Consider the following 17,020-nt stretch of genomic DNA (forward strand, 5'->3'; position numbering starts at 1 on the left):
GTGGTTGTCAACTTATCACATTCTTACTTTTTAGTTTCTTACCATAATGAGATAACTATTATTTATTAATCTGTTGTCAATAATTCCATTTACTATCAAAATAAATGTCAAAATATCTCAATGTCGTTTTGAAATTGAAACACAAACAATTATTAATATATTAATTTTAATGTTATTATTTATTTAAGCTTTAAGTGAAAAGTATTTTAGATTAAAACTATTTGTTAAAATATTTATATCACATCACAAAATTTATATTTGTATTGTATAGGTACATGAAATATATTATTGTACTACACTATTAAAATTATGTATTACTGTGACGTAGAAGACCAAGAATTAATCCATAACAAAAACATCGAGTCATGTATGTTAAATACAAATGTTAAAAATCAGCTTAACAGTTATGACTTGGACACAAGAACTGATAATACAATGACTGAAACCAAAAGAAAACCCTTTAAAATTCCTGACCACATTTCTTCTATTGAATGTAAATAATTGTTTATTTTGTATTCGTAATGTAAAATTTAAACTTTATACAATTTTATAGGTGATGGAAGTGTTAAATATACTTGTACTGTTTGCGAAAAAACTTTTAATTCAAAAAAGAATTGCTTTTATCATTTAACGTGTAATGGAGATGGAATAAAAAAACTATTGATATGTTATAAATGTAATAAAACATTTAAAATCCAATCACATTTAGATTATCATATGTTAACACATTCAGGTAAACATATTTATATGTATATTATAATAAAAAATGCTGATTGTATTTAGGTTAGTAATAGAAAATAAAATCTACAATAAGCAATGACGATTATTTTTAATTTTTTTATAAGAAAATCTATTTCATGAAAAAATGCTGATTTTATAAATAGTCAATAATTATTATGATCCCTATTTTAATAACCGACTATTAAATTCTATGATACTTGAAGGATCTTAAAAATTATATACTGCTGGTCCCAAAAGTACTGTATGATCTTCTGATACAGTTTTTTGAATATAAAAACTAAAAACTAAACTTAATGACAATTTAAACAAATCTAATGACAAGTTTTCTTAAAATGTATTATTTTTCTGAAACTCATAATATTATTATTAGTTTACTTTCTTATTATTATTACTACCGTCTACCATCTGTTACATTATTTATTTATTTATTTTGTGTTTCTTTAATTGTGTTGTATTATTTAATTGCCACCACTGGGTAGATACTATGTATACTGTTAAAGTGGGAATTACATAATTAAATAAAAGTTCTTTTTCTTAAACATAAAATTATTGTATAAGAGGCAATTTCAATAATGAATTAAAATATATTTAGTAACCTTTTGAGTTTTTGTATATACACATTTAGTATTGCAGGTTTTATTTTGCTATAAAAATTAGTTAAGTGTTTAATAATTTAATTTTAATTTTTTTTTTTTTGTACTTATTGTCTATTGAAATGTTAAATAAGTTTTAATTTGTGTTTTATTTTATTTTATAAATTTAGGTGAAAGACCATTTAAATGTGTAGATTGTGATAAATGTTTTTTCACTAAATCTAAAATGATTGAACATAAAATAGTACATACAGGTAATATTAAAAAAATAAAATAATAATCGTACCTATAAGGTATTCATATCAAATATAATCAATTAAAATTTGCATTATATTAATGTATTTCAGTGCGTTCTCATTTTTGTGCAACATGTGCGAAAGGTTTTAAAAGAAAGCGATCATTAGAAGTTCATATGAAATCTCATGCTCTAGAAAAACCATTTCAATGTGCAACATGCTTAAAATTTTTCAAAAATAAGCAATGCTTAAAAAAACACCACATTAGGAAACATTCTGGTATTTATACTAATAAGTAGCAATGTCAGTTAACATTTTATGGCAAAAAAATATTTATTAATGTTTGGTTCTTTTAGTTTTATTTAATTTGGCCTTAAAAATGTGTTAATTAATTATAATAAAATATGAATCAAATTAGTTATACTTTATATTGCAGGAACTAAAGCATTTTCATGTGACATATGTAAACGGAAATTTAGTTTGAAAGATGCATTGGTTTCACATCAAAAGACTCATATATTATCAACTCAACTAGCTTGTTATTTATGTAATCAACGATTTAGAGAAAAGCGTTATTTACAAAGACATCTTGGAACTCACAGTAGTAATAAACATACATCATATAAAATAATAAATATTAATTATTATTGGTAAAATAATTGTTATGTGGAATTTTATAGAAAAAAACATTTTGAACTGTCCAATATGTATGAAGAAGTTCACACGTAAAGATAATTTGGACCGCCATGTAAGAAATACGCATTTGGAATCTGAGAACATTAGTATAAATGAACATGTTATCCGAGCTTCTGTTATAAAAGTTGTCAACAAGATTGAATCATGTCCTGTTAGAGTAATTCAACATACTTAACTGTTATTTTGTATATAGTATATTTTAATGTTTATAGATAATAGTTATTTTAGTTTTATGATATTATGTTACTGTTATAGTTATTATACTGTGTCTACCTCATTTATATTTTTTAATTTATTATTTTATTGATTTACACAATTTATTATTATGTAACATTATGTGTGTTAATAAAAGCATTAGGTACTTTCATGTTATCTCGACTACCCAAAATTTCCAAAACTACCTCGTATAACTAATAATATGCTGTATACTTAAAATATTGAATTTTGATTTTAATTATTTAGTTTTTGTTTTAAATTTAAGAATATTTTTTATACTTGTAATGAATTATTATTACCTGATAAATAACTAGAATACCTAAAACAAACATAAAATATTTTTTTGGGATAATACATTAATACCTACTTCATAAATATATTAACTGAATGTTAATTAATGTCAAAAATATATTAAGAACAGTGGCGTATTTAGGACCTTAGGGGGGGTCTATGGTGTCTGACCCCCCTTCCCCATTTTCCCCATAAATACCTATCTAAACATCTTAATAATATATATATTAATACTAGCTGATCCCGATCACTTCGTTGCCCGTAAAAAAAATTGCAACTGTTCAACTCCTTTTAGATGCAACTACGTCGGATCGCGAACAATGTGCGATAGCATATCAAGTAGGCAATGTGCAAAAATTTGATTTAATGTAATGCTTGCACCTGATCTGCCCTATTAATCAATGGCAATCAAATAAAAAATACCTATACTAATTTATTATTTATTTTTCCTCTAACTAATAGCAATCATTTATAAACAATAATTTCCACCGTAAATCTCAAAATCCCCATTTGAGCATCTCCCCGGATGGGCGGTAGGAGGGTGAAATATTCTTTACGAATATACACACATAATGTCAAGCCGTAATGGAGGAGTGCTACCCCACTAACACTGACACGAGAATTTTATATATTAGATATTCTGTAGCGGAGCCCCCCGCTTAAATGTATTTGGAAAGTTTTAGCTAAATACCTGAATCCCCTCCATGAAAAATTTCTAAATACGCTACTGAGTACGAATATAATGAACATTTTTATTAAAATATTGCGCTAGTCGGGATAACCTGGAAGATTATACCAAGTAGTCTTGGAAATATTTCGGTAGTCGAGATAGTTGGCGGTTGAGCACCTAAAGTAGTCGAGACTCTAGAGAACCTTGTTTTTTATTACAACGATACCTATATAGTTACTTTTATGTGATTCCATGTTAAAATCATTGCCTTCAACTTTCAAGGCTTCAAATATTTAGATTTTGGAAAACAATTAATAAAATACCTATGAATAGATAATCAAATAGGTATATAATATTATTTAAATACACACTATATATTTGCGTATCAAAAGAAAAAGAGGTGCGCAAGTGCCAAGTGGGTTCCGCTCTGCTTTACTGTAGATGTCATGTGGATCACTGTTATGGATCAATGGATGCTATTTGATTTTTAAATTACACTAATAACAACTTAGAGTAACCCATATGACCATATAATATATATTAAATTTTCAAGTTATTTGGCTTTATTTTGAATTTTAAAAAAACTAATAAAAATCGAAAATTTCTTATGCCTATAAATAACTAAAAAGAGTTGAAATATTTTATGGTGTATAGAAAAAGCTTATAATATATAAACATTCGGTAAAAAAAATCATATATCTACAATTTTTTTTTTGAGGTATACACCAATAAACTATTGTTAGTCACAAATTGGTTTTGAATAAAAATGCCTGTTTTTTATTAATTTTTTTTCCCGATGCTTTTGAAAATTAGGTACTGGGAATTTTCCATTTTGGTCTCTCGAATGCACCAACTAAAATATTATATTTACTTTCTCAGTTTCTCATCAGAAATTAGAAAAGATTGAAGCTTTATTTCAGCTATAGGTACCTATGACTATTGTCTGCGCGTAATACAAAAAAAAAAATACATCATTGATAAATCATTACCTACATTCATCACTCCGCTCAGAATCTAAAAAACGAAAAAATGTAAATTTTTACTCAGAACCAGTTTTTGACAAAATATCTAGATTTTCTTATTTTGTTGTAATTTTAAAACGAACAAGTAGATATTTTAAATTTTCACCAAATTGTTACATTAGCATTTTATATAGGTACCCACATAATATATATAGCCCCTGTGCTTTTTCTGGGTAAATGATCAAAATCATTATTGATAATTTTAATGTCATAAAAAAACTTAAAAAATGCCCTAAAAACTAAAAAGTGCTCTTAATTATTTTTATTTTTAATGATATTAATATAAATTCTAATACAAATTTGGTATAAATAATAATATATCTACATTTTATAATTGTAAAAAGTTATATAGACAGAATTTATCGTTTTGGAGTTCTTTAATCTGAAAAATTAATTATTCAATTTTTATAGGTTTAATATTAGGTTTTATATATTTATTATAAAAATCATAAAAACCATGCATAAATTTAAATTTAAAAAAAACTTAAAATGCAAAAAATGACTTTAAAATTTAAAATCGTCAATAAATGCCAAATAAAAACTTCTTATTCTATTTGTGTATTTTATAAAACGAATATCGCTTAGAAAACAATGCAAAGTACATCGAAATCCCAACCTTAATTATTACCTATGTAATATAAAATATCGAAAAATAAAAACATTTTTATTTGCTTAGATCATATAGTACACAATATTACAATTATTGTACTTAAATGATTCATTGATGATTAAAATCCATGAACTAAAATGTTAGTTCATTTCACAGACATATTACCATACGTTTTATGGTTCATGTTTGAATGTTTCATGATATGATCGATGGTTTTTGGTTAAAATATTTTAATTCGCGGTTTTTCGATTTTACCATTATAGGCTAGAATAATTATTCTATAGTCTTCACTCTTCACTCTTCATGGTTTTTAGTGTTAGCCGTCAGGCCACAGTTGATAATACAATATTGTACATGGTAGTATTTTACAATAATATTTTTGTTTATTGTTCATAATATCATCAGTGGTTTGGTTCTTATACTTCTAGTACTTTTTTTTCTGTTTTTTACTGTCCGATAAAATGCTATTTGCACGGTTTAAGATAATATACGTATACCGTGCTATTTGCTTATCGTTGGAAAATGATAATTGATAATAATATAATGATATCAAAATCGATGTATTCGTTATTCATAATATTCATCATGATTCATAAATTCATAAATTCATAAATTCATGATGTATAATGCGACGATTACCTATGCGCAATTCTAGTGGCCTATATTTTTGATTGATAATTGATATAACACCTTATTACCTACAACCAATTGATTGTAGATAATAATATTATGTGGACTTGTTCTGTGCTTATATAGTAAATATTTAAGATAATGCAATTTAATATTCGAGTACCGAATATTGGACTGTATACGTTTACAGGTTTTGAACTACAACGTAGTGAAACAATGATTTTCCATTGATATATTTTGCAACCATTCCCGTTTAACATTCAATTATGGCATCAAAGCTCACTCCAAAAGTCAAAAAAGAAACGAAGAAACTCAAATTGAAAAAAAACGAGTAATTAATAATTTTACAATGAATTAAATACTTATAAATTTTTGAAATATTACTTTGATTGAATTTAAATATGCCCATGTATTTTGTGTAGCAAAACCGATACGGTCATCCATGAAAAAGATTGGTTTATGCGATTTGATGCACCTTTGAAAATTATCTTGACTGCAAGGTTTTTTGCTGCGTTTCTCGTTCACATTTCAGACTGTGATGAAACTTTTAACTACTGGGAACCGGTAAATCCAATATAATTATTTTTGTAGTTAAAATGTTTTGTTTCTTTTTGTCTCTAATAAATTGATTTACTAATTGTCAGTTTTCTGTTTTAGACTCATTATTTTGTTTTCAACAGCGGTTTTCAAACCTGGGAATACGCGCCTCCTTATGCACTTCGATCATATTTATACATACTTATTCATGCAGTACCAGTGTACCTTTACAAAGCACTGTTTAACACTAGAAAAATCATGTTGTTTTACCTAATACGCTGTGTGCTTGCACTATTGAGTTCTCTTTGTGAACTATACTTTTACAAGTATATTTTATTAACAATTAAACATAATTGAATGCAGTGGCACGCTCAGCTCTTTAAAAGTGGGCGAGGTTGATAAACATTTTTATTTCCAGATATTGTTTTTATTATTATTATTATTATTGATTCATACATTATATATTTATATGTACTATACATATATAATTATTATATGTACACCTTGTTGGGTTAATTAAGAAAATAAAAGCAATGGTGTGGGTGATATTACATAATGGCACAACGCTGAGCATGCCACTAATTGAATATAGTTAATTTATTAACAATTTTTATATTGTTGACTTTTTCAGAGCTATATCAAAAAAAATTTCATCCACTGTTAGCAATTATTACTTGTTTATAACAGTTTTTAGTCCTGGAATGTTCATTGCATCTACCGCATATTTGCCCTCAAGTTTTTCTATGTAAGAATAAAATCTAAATATTTTTAAATAACTATAAAAATTTATTAAAAATTCACTTGTTCTAGGTACATGACTTTCTTAATTATTGGAGCTTGGTTAAACAAAAATTATGAATTGGCAATTTTTACAACTGCATTGTCAACATTTTTAAGTTGGCCATTTTCATGTCTAATCGGGTTAGTTTAGTAATCTATATTTAATTTATATTATTATTTGCAAACTTTTATATCATCCAACAGAGTTCATTAAGTAATAATTTAGTAGTTGTTTGATAGTTTGGTTCATATCATATTATAATAATATTATATTAATAGTTATGTTAAAAACATAATATGTTTAAAAATTGATATGTGTTGATTGTTTCTCCAGAAAAAAATATCTTATGGAATCAATAATATATTATTTTATTGTGTTTCTATTTCAGGTTACCACTTGCATGTGATATCACTTTCAGAAACAAAAAGTATTTGCTATTTATTAAGTGGTGTTTGATATCATTAGGGTCAATTTTAGTGAGTGCGAATGGACATTATTATTTTATATTTTTTATTGATTTAGCATTAATATAATAATTGTTATTGCTTTATAGGTTTATCAAGTTGCTACAGATTCATATTTTTATGGCAAGCTTGTAATTGCCCCTTTTAATATTGTTTATTACAATATATTCACGAGTCATGGTCCTGATTTATATGGTACTGAACATTGGAGTTTTTATATACTAAATGGTATCCTTAATTTCAATGTTGTATTTATACTTTCGCTAATGGCTCCTATTGCTATTGTATTGAGAAAGGTATGTATATACATTTTTTAAATGTTAACTTAATGGTTATCCGTAGTCATTGATAAAATATATCATTTCAACTATCAAGCATAAATGTTGATGTATCTTGTCATTTATGTACGGAATTCAACTTAATATAATAATTATTTGTTTTATACCGTGGTGTAAATTGATTTTGATTTCTTTCACAGATTTCTTAAATTTAATAAAACACAATTTTAAATTATAAATGCATGTGTAAATTATATATATTGAACTTGAATAATATATTTCCAATACACTCATAGCATAAAAGAAGTAATCTGTTATTTAATATTTGATACTATTTCAGTAATAATAGTATATTTTCTTGAATCATATTATTTTTTTTTTAATAAATAAAAATATTTTTTGTCTGATTTTTAATTTTTAATTTGTATAGTAATTATTATCAATACAATTTTAATATTAAATAAACAAAATTGATTGAATTGTTTTATTAGATTCTTACAAAAATCGGGATCAGATTTTCTAAACAAAGCAATATTAATAACAAATCAACGTGGATATTATATTTATCACCATTGTATTTATGGATTTTTGTATTTATAATACAACCACATAAGGTACAGTATATTTTTAGTAACTCTATGAATATTTAAATGTTTGATATACTTAATAGTTTGTGTAATAGGTCATACCATACAAAAAAATGTATATACATTTTAAAGCTTATCGGTTATAATTTAATAATGAATAATATTATGGTTTTTTTTTTTTAGGAAGAAAGATTTTTATTTCCTGTTTATCCATTGATACAACTGGCATCATCTATATTATTAGAATATATTAAAGATATGAATTTTCATTCCAGTGTTATTCATCGTTTTACTTTTCTTAAGCTGTATAACAAATTAATTGATAATGCTTACATACCTTTCCTCTTTGTATTTTTATTAATGGGATTGTCGCGAAGCACTCTATTAGTTAAAGGTTTGTTTTTATTGTAAATAATCATAATGAAATAGTATTGTTGCTAGGGGAATCTGAGGGGGATGCAACCTTATACAAAATGTCTAGAAAATTTAAAAATGCTTTTCAGTTTGTATGTATTACATAAGGTGTTAGCGTGTATTAAAAATGTAATTTGTCTGTGGTTTGCTGCAAAAGTCTAAAATTGTATATATTTATAGCATCAGCCATCAGGATACTAAATTTATGAGGGCTCCTTGTTAAACCTCTACTATAATCTATATAGCTAATTATCAAACCCCTATACATACACACACACACAAAGCAAAATCTTAGCTATACCACTGTACGAAAACTTTACGTTTATGTATAATGAAGATAATTTTTTTTTTTATATTATGTTTAGCATATCATGCACCTATTGATACTTACACACAATTGAGTAATGATTATCTTACATTGCCTGAATCAGATGTAATAAATGTTTGTGTTGGCAAAGAATGGCATAGATATCCTTCATCATTTTTTTTACCAAATGATAGGTAACTATATTTTTTTTTTAAATTCTTATTTATTTGATATTATGTGAAAACAGTTTAGTTATAATATTTTTATATTTTCAATTATAGATGGAAAATGCATTTTATTAGATCAGAATTCAGAGGACTTTTACCTGGTCGTTTTAGTCCAGAATCTTTGTACAAAGTTGAAGAAAACTATAATGATCAAAATAAAGAAGAGTTAGATAAATATGTAAGTATATTACATTTTTCTGAAATATATTACATTCTTACTTATGTCATTTAAGACACTTAATTGAACTTTTACTGTTACTTTAATTTCAGAGTGATATTAGACTGTGTCATTTCTTAGTAGACTTGAACAACAATCGAAGTTCAGAATTGGAACCTAATTATTCTGAAAATAATTTGCAATGGGCTATTTGGAAATCTATACCATTTCTAGATACCAAAAAGTAATAATTTGTTGTTATATTCTTAAATAGTAATGTTCTTATACAAATCAAAGAGTTATATAGTATAATACTCTCAATTTGTTTAAAATTATTTTATTATTACGTTACAGAACACCACTTTTATACAGAACATTTTACTTTCCATTTTTCTGGGAAGAAAATGTTAAGTTTTCATCTTACAATCTCCTTATGCGAAATGATTTTAATAAAATGAATACTAAATCGCACTCAGAGAATGGTTCACCAATACACTATGTGTTTTAGACAAAGTATAAAATATAAAAATAATTATAATTTTGAAAAAATTATATAAATAAAATTGTATGATGTTATATTTTTAGGTGTCAATGAGATTATAGTACAATTTTTTATTATTTGTTTGAAGTCATCGCAAATCGCAAGTAAAAGGTTTCATGTGATACCAATACCTTTCTACACCAATGTAGTTATTGAAAAGTACACTGCCAAGCAACATTCTATAGGTTTTAAGTTTCATTTATGTTAACTTGCTGAATCTTAGAAATTTAGATTTGGTTTTTATTTAATATTATACATATATTAAAATGATTATTATCAGACTATTACTGATAAATCGGTATAGACATAAAATATGATGTATGAATTCCATTACTGTTATCTTTAAGAGGATGTCAGCTTATTATTTGTTTTCTCTCTCTTACCCTCGCGTAACATAATAAATTTTACGTTCACAATAATAATTCTAATCGTAATAATTTCTAAAATTAGAGTGAAATTACCTTTTACAAAATTTAAAGGTAAGATTATTCTCTATGTCATCTCATAGACGTTTTATTATATTTTAATTTTAAATTGAAATATAAGTATTTTAAGATGTAGGTACAAACAATTTACAATTTTAAAATATTCGTAACTTGCTTTAAAATTAAAATATAATAAAAAGCCTTTTATGAGGTCATTACACTCTAATTTTAGAAACTATTATGGTTATAACCATAATTCTTGTGATTGTAAAATTTGCTATGTTGCGCGTGGGTCAGAGATAGAAAATAAATAGTGCGCTGACATCTTTTTAGAAAGATGTCTAGCCCGCATGTGTTGTTTCCCCCTTACAATTTTTAGAATAATCTGCTATTTCTTTAAAACAGGTCTATCACTGTCTCCTTTTTATGGGATCCCAGGTATAACCAGCAATGAGCATACTGGCTCCACCAAGTGTTTTTTTTTTATATTTGAAGCAAGTTACGAGCATTTTTGAATTGTAATATTTTATATACACGTCATAACTTGCATCAAAATTTAAATATTGAAAAACTAAAGAAAATTTTACTTATAAGATTAATAATAGGTAAATCCACTATTATAATAAAACTAACGAAGCTATATGAGAATCATTGAACCTTATTGTTCTATGTTACACACTTGTTAGACAAAGACAACACTGTACAGTGTACACATATGGATGAGATGCTCTTTTTAGTTATGTTATTTTTAGCTAGTTTCCAAAGTATCTAAACATTCTAAAGTCTACCATTTAAAAATGATTATGAATTAACAAATACTTTACCAAATTCCTTCCTAATAACTTTATAGCTTAAACTATTTGTCTCTTTCTTAAATTAATGGTAATTTATAGTTGTCTTAAGTCACCTAGTTAAATTTGTTGTCAATATATCTCATTTTACACCAATTCTGGTGCCCAACATTATTATTATTATATTACACTTACCGGACTGCATCAGAAAAATAATACATTATTTTCCTAACATTTTTCACCTATAGTATCTAAAACATAGTATAAAATTACAAAAGTATTTGATCGCAACAATTGAAAACTAACTTATTTTATATTTAAAGACAACCAATATTTTAATTACAATTTAAATAATTGTTAAAAGAATGATCTCATAATGTACCATGTTTTTTAAAATTATTTAAATATTTAGCAAGCCTAATTGTAACCATCTTAAATTTGTAAGATACCTATATAAAATAAACTGAGATATGCATTATGCATGTAGCATTTAGATAGGTTTAATTTATGCTTTTGCATATTCAATTTATACTAGATATATTTATGATTTGGTCAACATTTGCTTGTTCTTAAGTTTTATAGATCTAATAAGCCACAATTTTAAATTGTTTTTAATTTAAATATTGAAATTGACTTGAAACTGTGAAGCAAAATATTGTTATACATGGTTTAACTAACCAACTTAGTACTTTGTAATATTTTTATTTTCATTCTATATTCTATTATTCTATTATTGAATTAAAGATATAGATTATTTTAATAATGTTAATTTGAAGTTATATTATGTCCATAGTACATGTACTAAATGTGTAAAATAAGTAATTGTTTATAATTATTTTATACCATTTTTATATAAAGTAATCCATACTACAAAAGTTGTATTATTTTATTTATTTCTTAGAATGAGTTGTATAAAATATAGTAATATAAAATAATCACGCGATCATTTTTGTTATTTATTAGTTACAAACAATAGTTGTAGTCCTAACAATTACCTACTCCCCTAACCAGGTTATTTCATGCATCACAATTGATTTGAATTAAACAGATTTGGTTTAATTAATATTTCAATTTATTCTTATAAAATCAATTATAAAGATAAAAATATTCTAATCTAGAACTTTATTCTTAATCCAAAAATCAATATTTTCTGAAAAAAATAATGTAAATTAATTTACAACTACAAGTGATTTTTAAAATGTGGATTTATGTTTTCATAAAATGATTACAAGAGAATTAGGGCATTATGTACCATACCAGTATCATATTGAATATTGATCAATTGTTGTTTTGAATTTAGATTCAATAGAAAATTGTTTTAGGTACCTACGTGAATCTTGGTTTACTGTATTTTTTAGCAGGTTTTGATAGTTTTTAAAAATGTATGAAGAAATTACTAATAGAAATTCCTAAATTGATCAGTGTAAAATTATATGTTATTGCTGATACATTTATTATTATTTACTATGCATAAATAAATAAATAAAATAATATAGGTTCAAACATAATATGTGAAGCCAGCGGTAGACTTGGGGGGGGGGGGGGGGTAGGATTTCAAATAAAGTATTCCAAATACAGTACTTGGAATATTTTTCAAGAATTTGGAAAACTTTAGAATACAAACGGTTGGGAAACGCCCAAAAATATTTAATGTTGTACCTATTTTGAATAGGTACTTTTGAAAGTATTTCATACTTTACTTATCTAACTATTTTTAGAATACGTTTATAGTAAGTATTAAAATTAATTTGTTTATTTTAATACATTAAATTAATATTTTATTGCTAGGTTGTAAATCATAAATTAGAGAGTTATTTATTGAAATACAATACTAATATTTTGACATGAGCTAAAATATAAAAAACCTACTACCAAAGAATAGTATCTTTTTCTTAATATCTAAAATAAAAAAATATTAAATACATATTTAGAATGGATACTTTTAAGGTATTTTAAATACTATTTTTATGAAGTAATCTAATACACATTCAGAGTACCCACTATTTTTCATAAGTATTTGAGTACTTATTCTAAATGGGTACTTTTTAAAAGTTTTTTTCCCAAGTCTGGTTTAGAAGTCTCCTCCCACACTACCATTTGTTCAAATACATCATACATTTGTATCTACTTAGTACTCACTTTTAACTTAATATTATTATAAAAATTTGAATCACTCCAATATTATTCAATAGAATTAAAATGTGAAAAGCTCTAGACACTTCAAATTTGAATTAGGTACCTACTTGAACTTCATTTTTCAAGTAAGAAATATAATTTAAGTATACCTATCTAATAACTAGGGGTGTGAGTTTAATGCACTTTAAAACTATAAAAAGATGAATATTAAATCTAAAAACAACACAGTTTAGAATCCACTTAGAACTAAAATTATACGCATTTATCATTTAAAACAATCAAAAATATAAAATACCTTGTAGCCAGTAGGTATTGTTCTTTTGAAAATACATCTATATTTTTACATTGATATTTAGTTTTTAAAAATGTAGTTAGGCTTGGTGGCCCTTAAACCCTACTAACTAATAAGTATATTTTTTATCGAACATTAGTACAATAGTACCTACTGCAGTTGCATTGTCTCGCCAACGGGTAAAATTCAGTGTTGAAAGACTTATGGCCTATGGGTCGTTGACATAATATGACTAGGTACTGAACTTGACATGTTGGCCGTGTGTTTTTTTTATAGTTATAACACGGGTGTGTAGGCACTGATGATTGTAATGTGTCCAGTAACCATTATTATGTTGTAGGTAGGTAGGTATGTACTATGTACTAACTAGTAGGTAACTGTTAAAGTAGGTACTTACTAAGTATGTTTATGGTTTTTGTAATAATGTTTTGGTGTCACACATCCATTAAAGTAGGTATCTACCTACCTAATAAGGTACGTATTATGATTTGTGGCTATTGTAGAAGTTTAGATTTCACGAATAAAATATAATGCTGAATTCGCATCTGCCAAATGCTTATAATTATACAACTGGTAAGTGGTATACTCTAATGTCTGCTACTGACTTCCCTTTAATGAGTAATTTAATTTGGTATGGTAGCAGCTAGGTACTAGGTAATATGCAGCGATGTAAAATTCGTTATCGTGAGATGAAAAAATATATAAACAAATATGTATATCAAAACTCAAAGTCTGCGTTAATAAATCAATATTATAATGTAATCAATATAGTTACAATTCAATTCTATAATATAAGCCGCCACCTGTGGAATCGCAACATATATGTATAAACATTAATATATATCGCATATATTTTGTAGGTACCATACCTACCCGTTGGCCGTTATATATTAATAACCTAACGATGAATTAGGTATAGGTACTAGGTATATAAAGATTTAAGTTTGTCAAAGGCAAATTTTAATGATAAGAACTTAATTTAAAATTATTTTATTCAGAATAATAATAAATGTATTAAGACATATTGACTTTGCACATGAATACATGATTATATAGTCTATAGGCTATACAGTATAATATGTAGGTACTAGAGAATTCAATTTTTGATTGGAATTTTTTACTTATTGACACTGTCCTATTCTAATCATACCAAATATATTTTATCGAGTGGCAGTTAACTCAAATGTATAATGTATTAGGTACAATTTAGTCATTACTCATTAGATACGTGTGTATAATGTTTCAGGTATTTTCTTCACAGAAGTCAAGTAATATGCCAATCTCCAGTGTATTAGTGTACCTATATTATTCAGATAAAAATGATACAGACTGTATTTTCTACTGACAAAGACTTTATATAATTAAGAGTCTTAATAGATATAATTTATAGTAATAAGTAATAACTTTAACTAATAAGTAAGTACCTATACGAATACGGAATATAATCTAGGTGCATACATTGTAAATGCGTGATCCATTATTTTCGTACATTAAAAAAAATACGTTTTTTAACGATAAAATTATGATAACACGGCGTTATAGATAGGCTATTATGGTACACCACTATAACACTGTCTATCGCGTAACCAGTTCTATGTAGTTTATATAATATATAAATATATATATTATAATGTTTTCCGTTGAAAATGTTTAGGAATTTAAATTTAAATAATTATCTAGTCTAATAATTTGGTGAATTTTTAGAAGATCAAGTTTGACATTTTCAAAACTTATTTTGATAATAAAAAACTTATAATAATGAAATGTTTTGTTATTGATAAAATAACATCAGTTTCCTCAACATACCTAATAATTATTTTATAATCAATAAGTATTGTACAAAATACACTTTAAGAAACTTATCACCGGCAGTTGGTATTCGCTAATCAGACGTTTCAATTTATTACTATGCGACATATTATTATTTACTCTTATAAAGTTGTACAAGTTTCTAAGTACCTATTACTATGTTCAAAGGTGACATTATGACATGTTATGTCAAGTATATTATATCCACAGTCAGAATCCGTTTTAAGATTTTTAAGTTTGTTTGTTTTCTGGTTGCGTGACTAAAATTTTGATATTTTGTCGTTATATTATTTATTATTCTTATACAAAGAAAATACGCGAAATTATTAAACTCATTACAAATTTTATTCTTTGTATTTTTGATTTATTTGTATCATCGTTTAAGGAAACTAACGATTTATGGACTTCAAGGTTTATTCGAGGTACTAAGTGTTTATAAATTAGTAATTTCCCGGCAATTGTAGTACTGTGCATAAGAGGTATTTACCATTTAACATACCATTTTTTTAATCATCGATATAATTGTGGGAATCGGTTATTAATGTTTCAACACTGTAGTATACTTATATTTTCGCTTTTAGGTTGTTTAAGCAAAATGTGTATAATTGATTAATTTTAATATTTTTTTTTTTTTATACACGTTTATAAAACCGTCAAAACCGAGGAGTGTGTTCGCTGTTAGCAGGTATGTAACCAGGGGAGCCCGGCCCCCCCTTAAATCTACTTTAGCCTAAAATTTTTCGTTGAGTCAAAGAACTTGAAAATGTAATACAACCTTCCTCATAAGTTGATGTTAGTGATAATTAAGTTTAAAACAATGAGCGTAAATCCACAATAATTTTTTATGAACGTCTGATGTTAAAATGTTGACAAAATACATCAAGATCACGAAAATTGAAAAATTATTTAGAATTAGAAATTCACAAAAATTGTTTTATTTATATCTAAGCTTTAAAAATTTAAAACAGAATTTCTCATAAGTCTTACTTAATTAAACAAAAAAAAAAAGTTTACCAGGTAAAATTAATTGTTTACGGGCATTTAAGTTAGACATTGGATATTCACCCGTTAATTAACAAATTATCATACAACGATTTTCTTATTTTGTTAAGTTTATTTTATCATTTTCTTTGCATGCACAATTTTCAAAATATTTCGACTCGTTATGAGTTATTTATTTTTTCTATAAATGTTAATAAAATGTAGTTCGTTGGGTCACAAAGCTTGAAAATTAAATACAAGGTTTCTTATAAGTTGTTATAATAGCAGTTGATAATTATTAAAGATCCATATCCACGAATTTTATAAGTATTTAAATTTTAAATTTCAAATTTTGACGAAATTGATCAAATAATGTCTAATAGTAAAATAAATTACTTCAACCATACACAATAATATCATCAATCAATATACTTAATAATAGACAATAGTATAGGCCTTCGCTTAAAATCATTTTTCGTTTATACTTACAGGGATTTTATATCATTGGGTTCAAATTTAACACCATCCATTACAGTGACCCACTTGTAACCTACTGTATAGCAGAGCGACACCCACTTAACCGCTTTT

The 17,020-nt window shown here is 25.5% G+C and overlaps 2 protein-coding genes across 3 annotated transcripts; both read left to right on the forward strand.

Annotated features, from left to right (window-relative positions):
* Nucleotides 1–51: 51 nt before the first annotated feature.
* Nucleotides 52–3,644, forward strand: LOC132943449 (gastrula zinc finger protein xLCGF3.1-like). Of its 2 annotated transcripts, none has more exons than XM_061012454.1 (6): nucleotides 52–493; nucleotides 554–733; nucleotides 1,505–1,588; nucleotides 1,682–1,849; nucleotides 2,007–2,174; nucleotides 2,251–3,644. In XM_061012454.1, exons 1-6 carry the CDS (start codon nucleotides 310–312, stop codon nucleotides 2,439–2,441), a joined length of 975 nt encoding a protein of 324 aa, XP_060868437.1. In that variant the 5' UTR covers nucleotides 52–309; the 3' UTR covers nucleotides 2,442–3,644. The 2 variants fall into 2 exon arrangements, with proteins under 2 accessions (XP_060868437.1, XP_060868438.1); XM_061012455.1 differs by having other exon boundaries at nucleotides 2,007–2,171.
* A 1,980-nt stretch (nucleotides 3,645–5,624) lies between these two features.
* LOC132943480 (alpha-1,2-mannosyltransferase ALG9) lies at nucleotides 5,625–12,158 on the forward strand. The gene is made up of 15 exons (XM_061012494.1): nucleotides 5,625–5,830; nucleotides 5,896–6,036; nucleotides 6,128–6,269; nucleotides 6,363–6,568; nucleotides 6,874–6,987; nucleotides 7,053–7,163; nucleotides 7,412–7,499; nucleotides 7,577–7,783; nucleotides 8,257–8,379; nucleotides 8,536–8,746; nucleotides 9,132–9,267; nucleotides 9,355–9,478; nucleotides 9,571–9,701; nucleotides 9,812–9,970; nucleotides 10,043–12,158. The coding sequence occupies exons 2-14, from the start codon at nucleotides 5,972–5,974 to the stop codon at nucleotides 9,963–9,965; spliced, it is 1,812 nt and encodes a 603-aa protein (XP_060868477.1). The 5' UTR covers nucleotides 5,625–5,830; nucleotides 5,896–5,971; the 3' UTR covers nucleotides 9,966–9,970; nucleotides 10,043–12,158.
* The last annotated feature ends 4,862 nt before the right edge of the window (nucleotides 12,159–17,020 follow it).

The sequence above is a fragment of the Metopolophium dirhodum genome, chromosome 4 (assembly GCF_019925205.1).
Source record: "Metopolophium dirhodum isolate CAU chromosome 4, ASM1992520v1, whole genome shotgun sequence".
Lineage (NCBI taxonomy): Eukaryota > Metazoa > Arthropoda > Insecta > Hemiptera > Aphididae > Metopolophium > Metopolophium dirhodum.

Bases quoted from the DNA above. Each gene is read 5' to 3' on its own strand.
- LOC132943480 (XM_061012494.1), top strand. From the start codon at position 5,972: ATGGCATCAAAGCTCACTCCAAAAGTCAAAAAAGAAACGAAGAAACTC. The intron at 7,500-7,576 runs GTGAGTGCGAAT...ATTGCTTTATAG, and splicing joins TATCATTAGGGTCAATTTTA to GTTTATCAAGTTGCTACAGA. The intron at 7,784-8,256 runs GTATGTATATAC...TTGTTTTATTAG, and splicing joins TTGCTATTGTATTGAGAAAG to ATTCTTACAAAAATCGGGAT.
- LOC132943449 (XM_061012454.1), top strand. From the start codon at position 310: ATGTATTACTGTGACGTAGAAGACCAAGAATTAATCCATAACAAAAAC. The intron at 734-1,504 runs GTAAACATATTT...TTATAAATTTAG, and splicing joins TCATATGTTAACACATTCAG to GTGAAAGACCATTTAAATGT. The intron at 2,175-2,250 runs GTAATAAACATA...GGAATTTTATAG, and splicing joins ACATCTTGGAACTCACAGTA to AAAAAAACATTTTGAACTGT.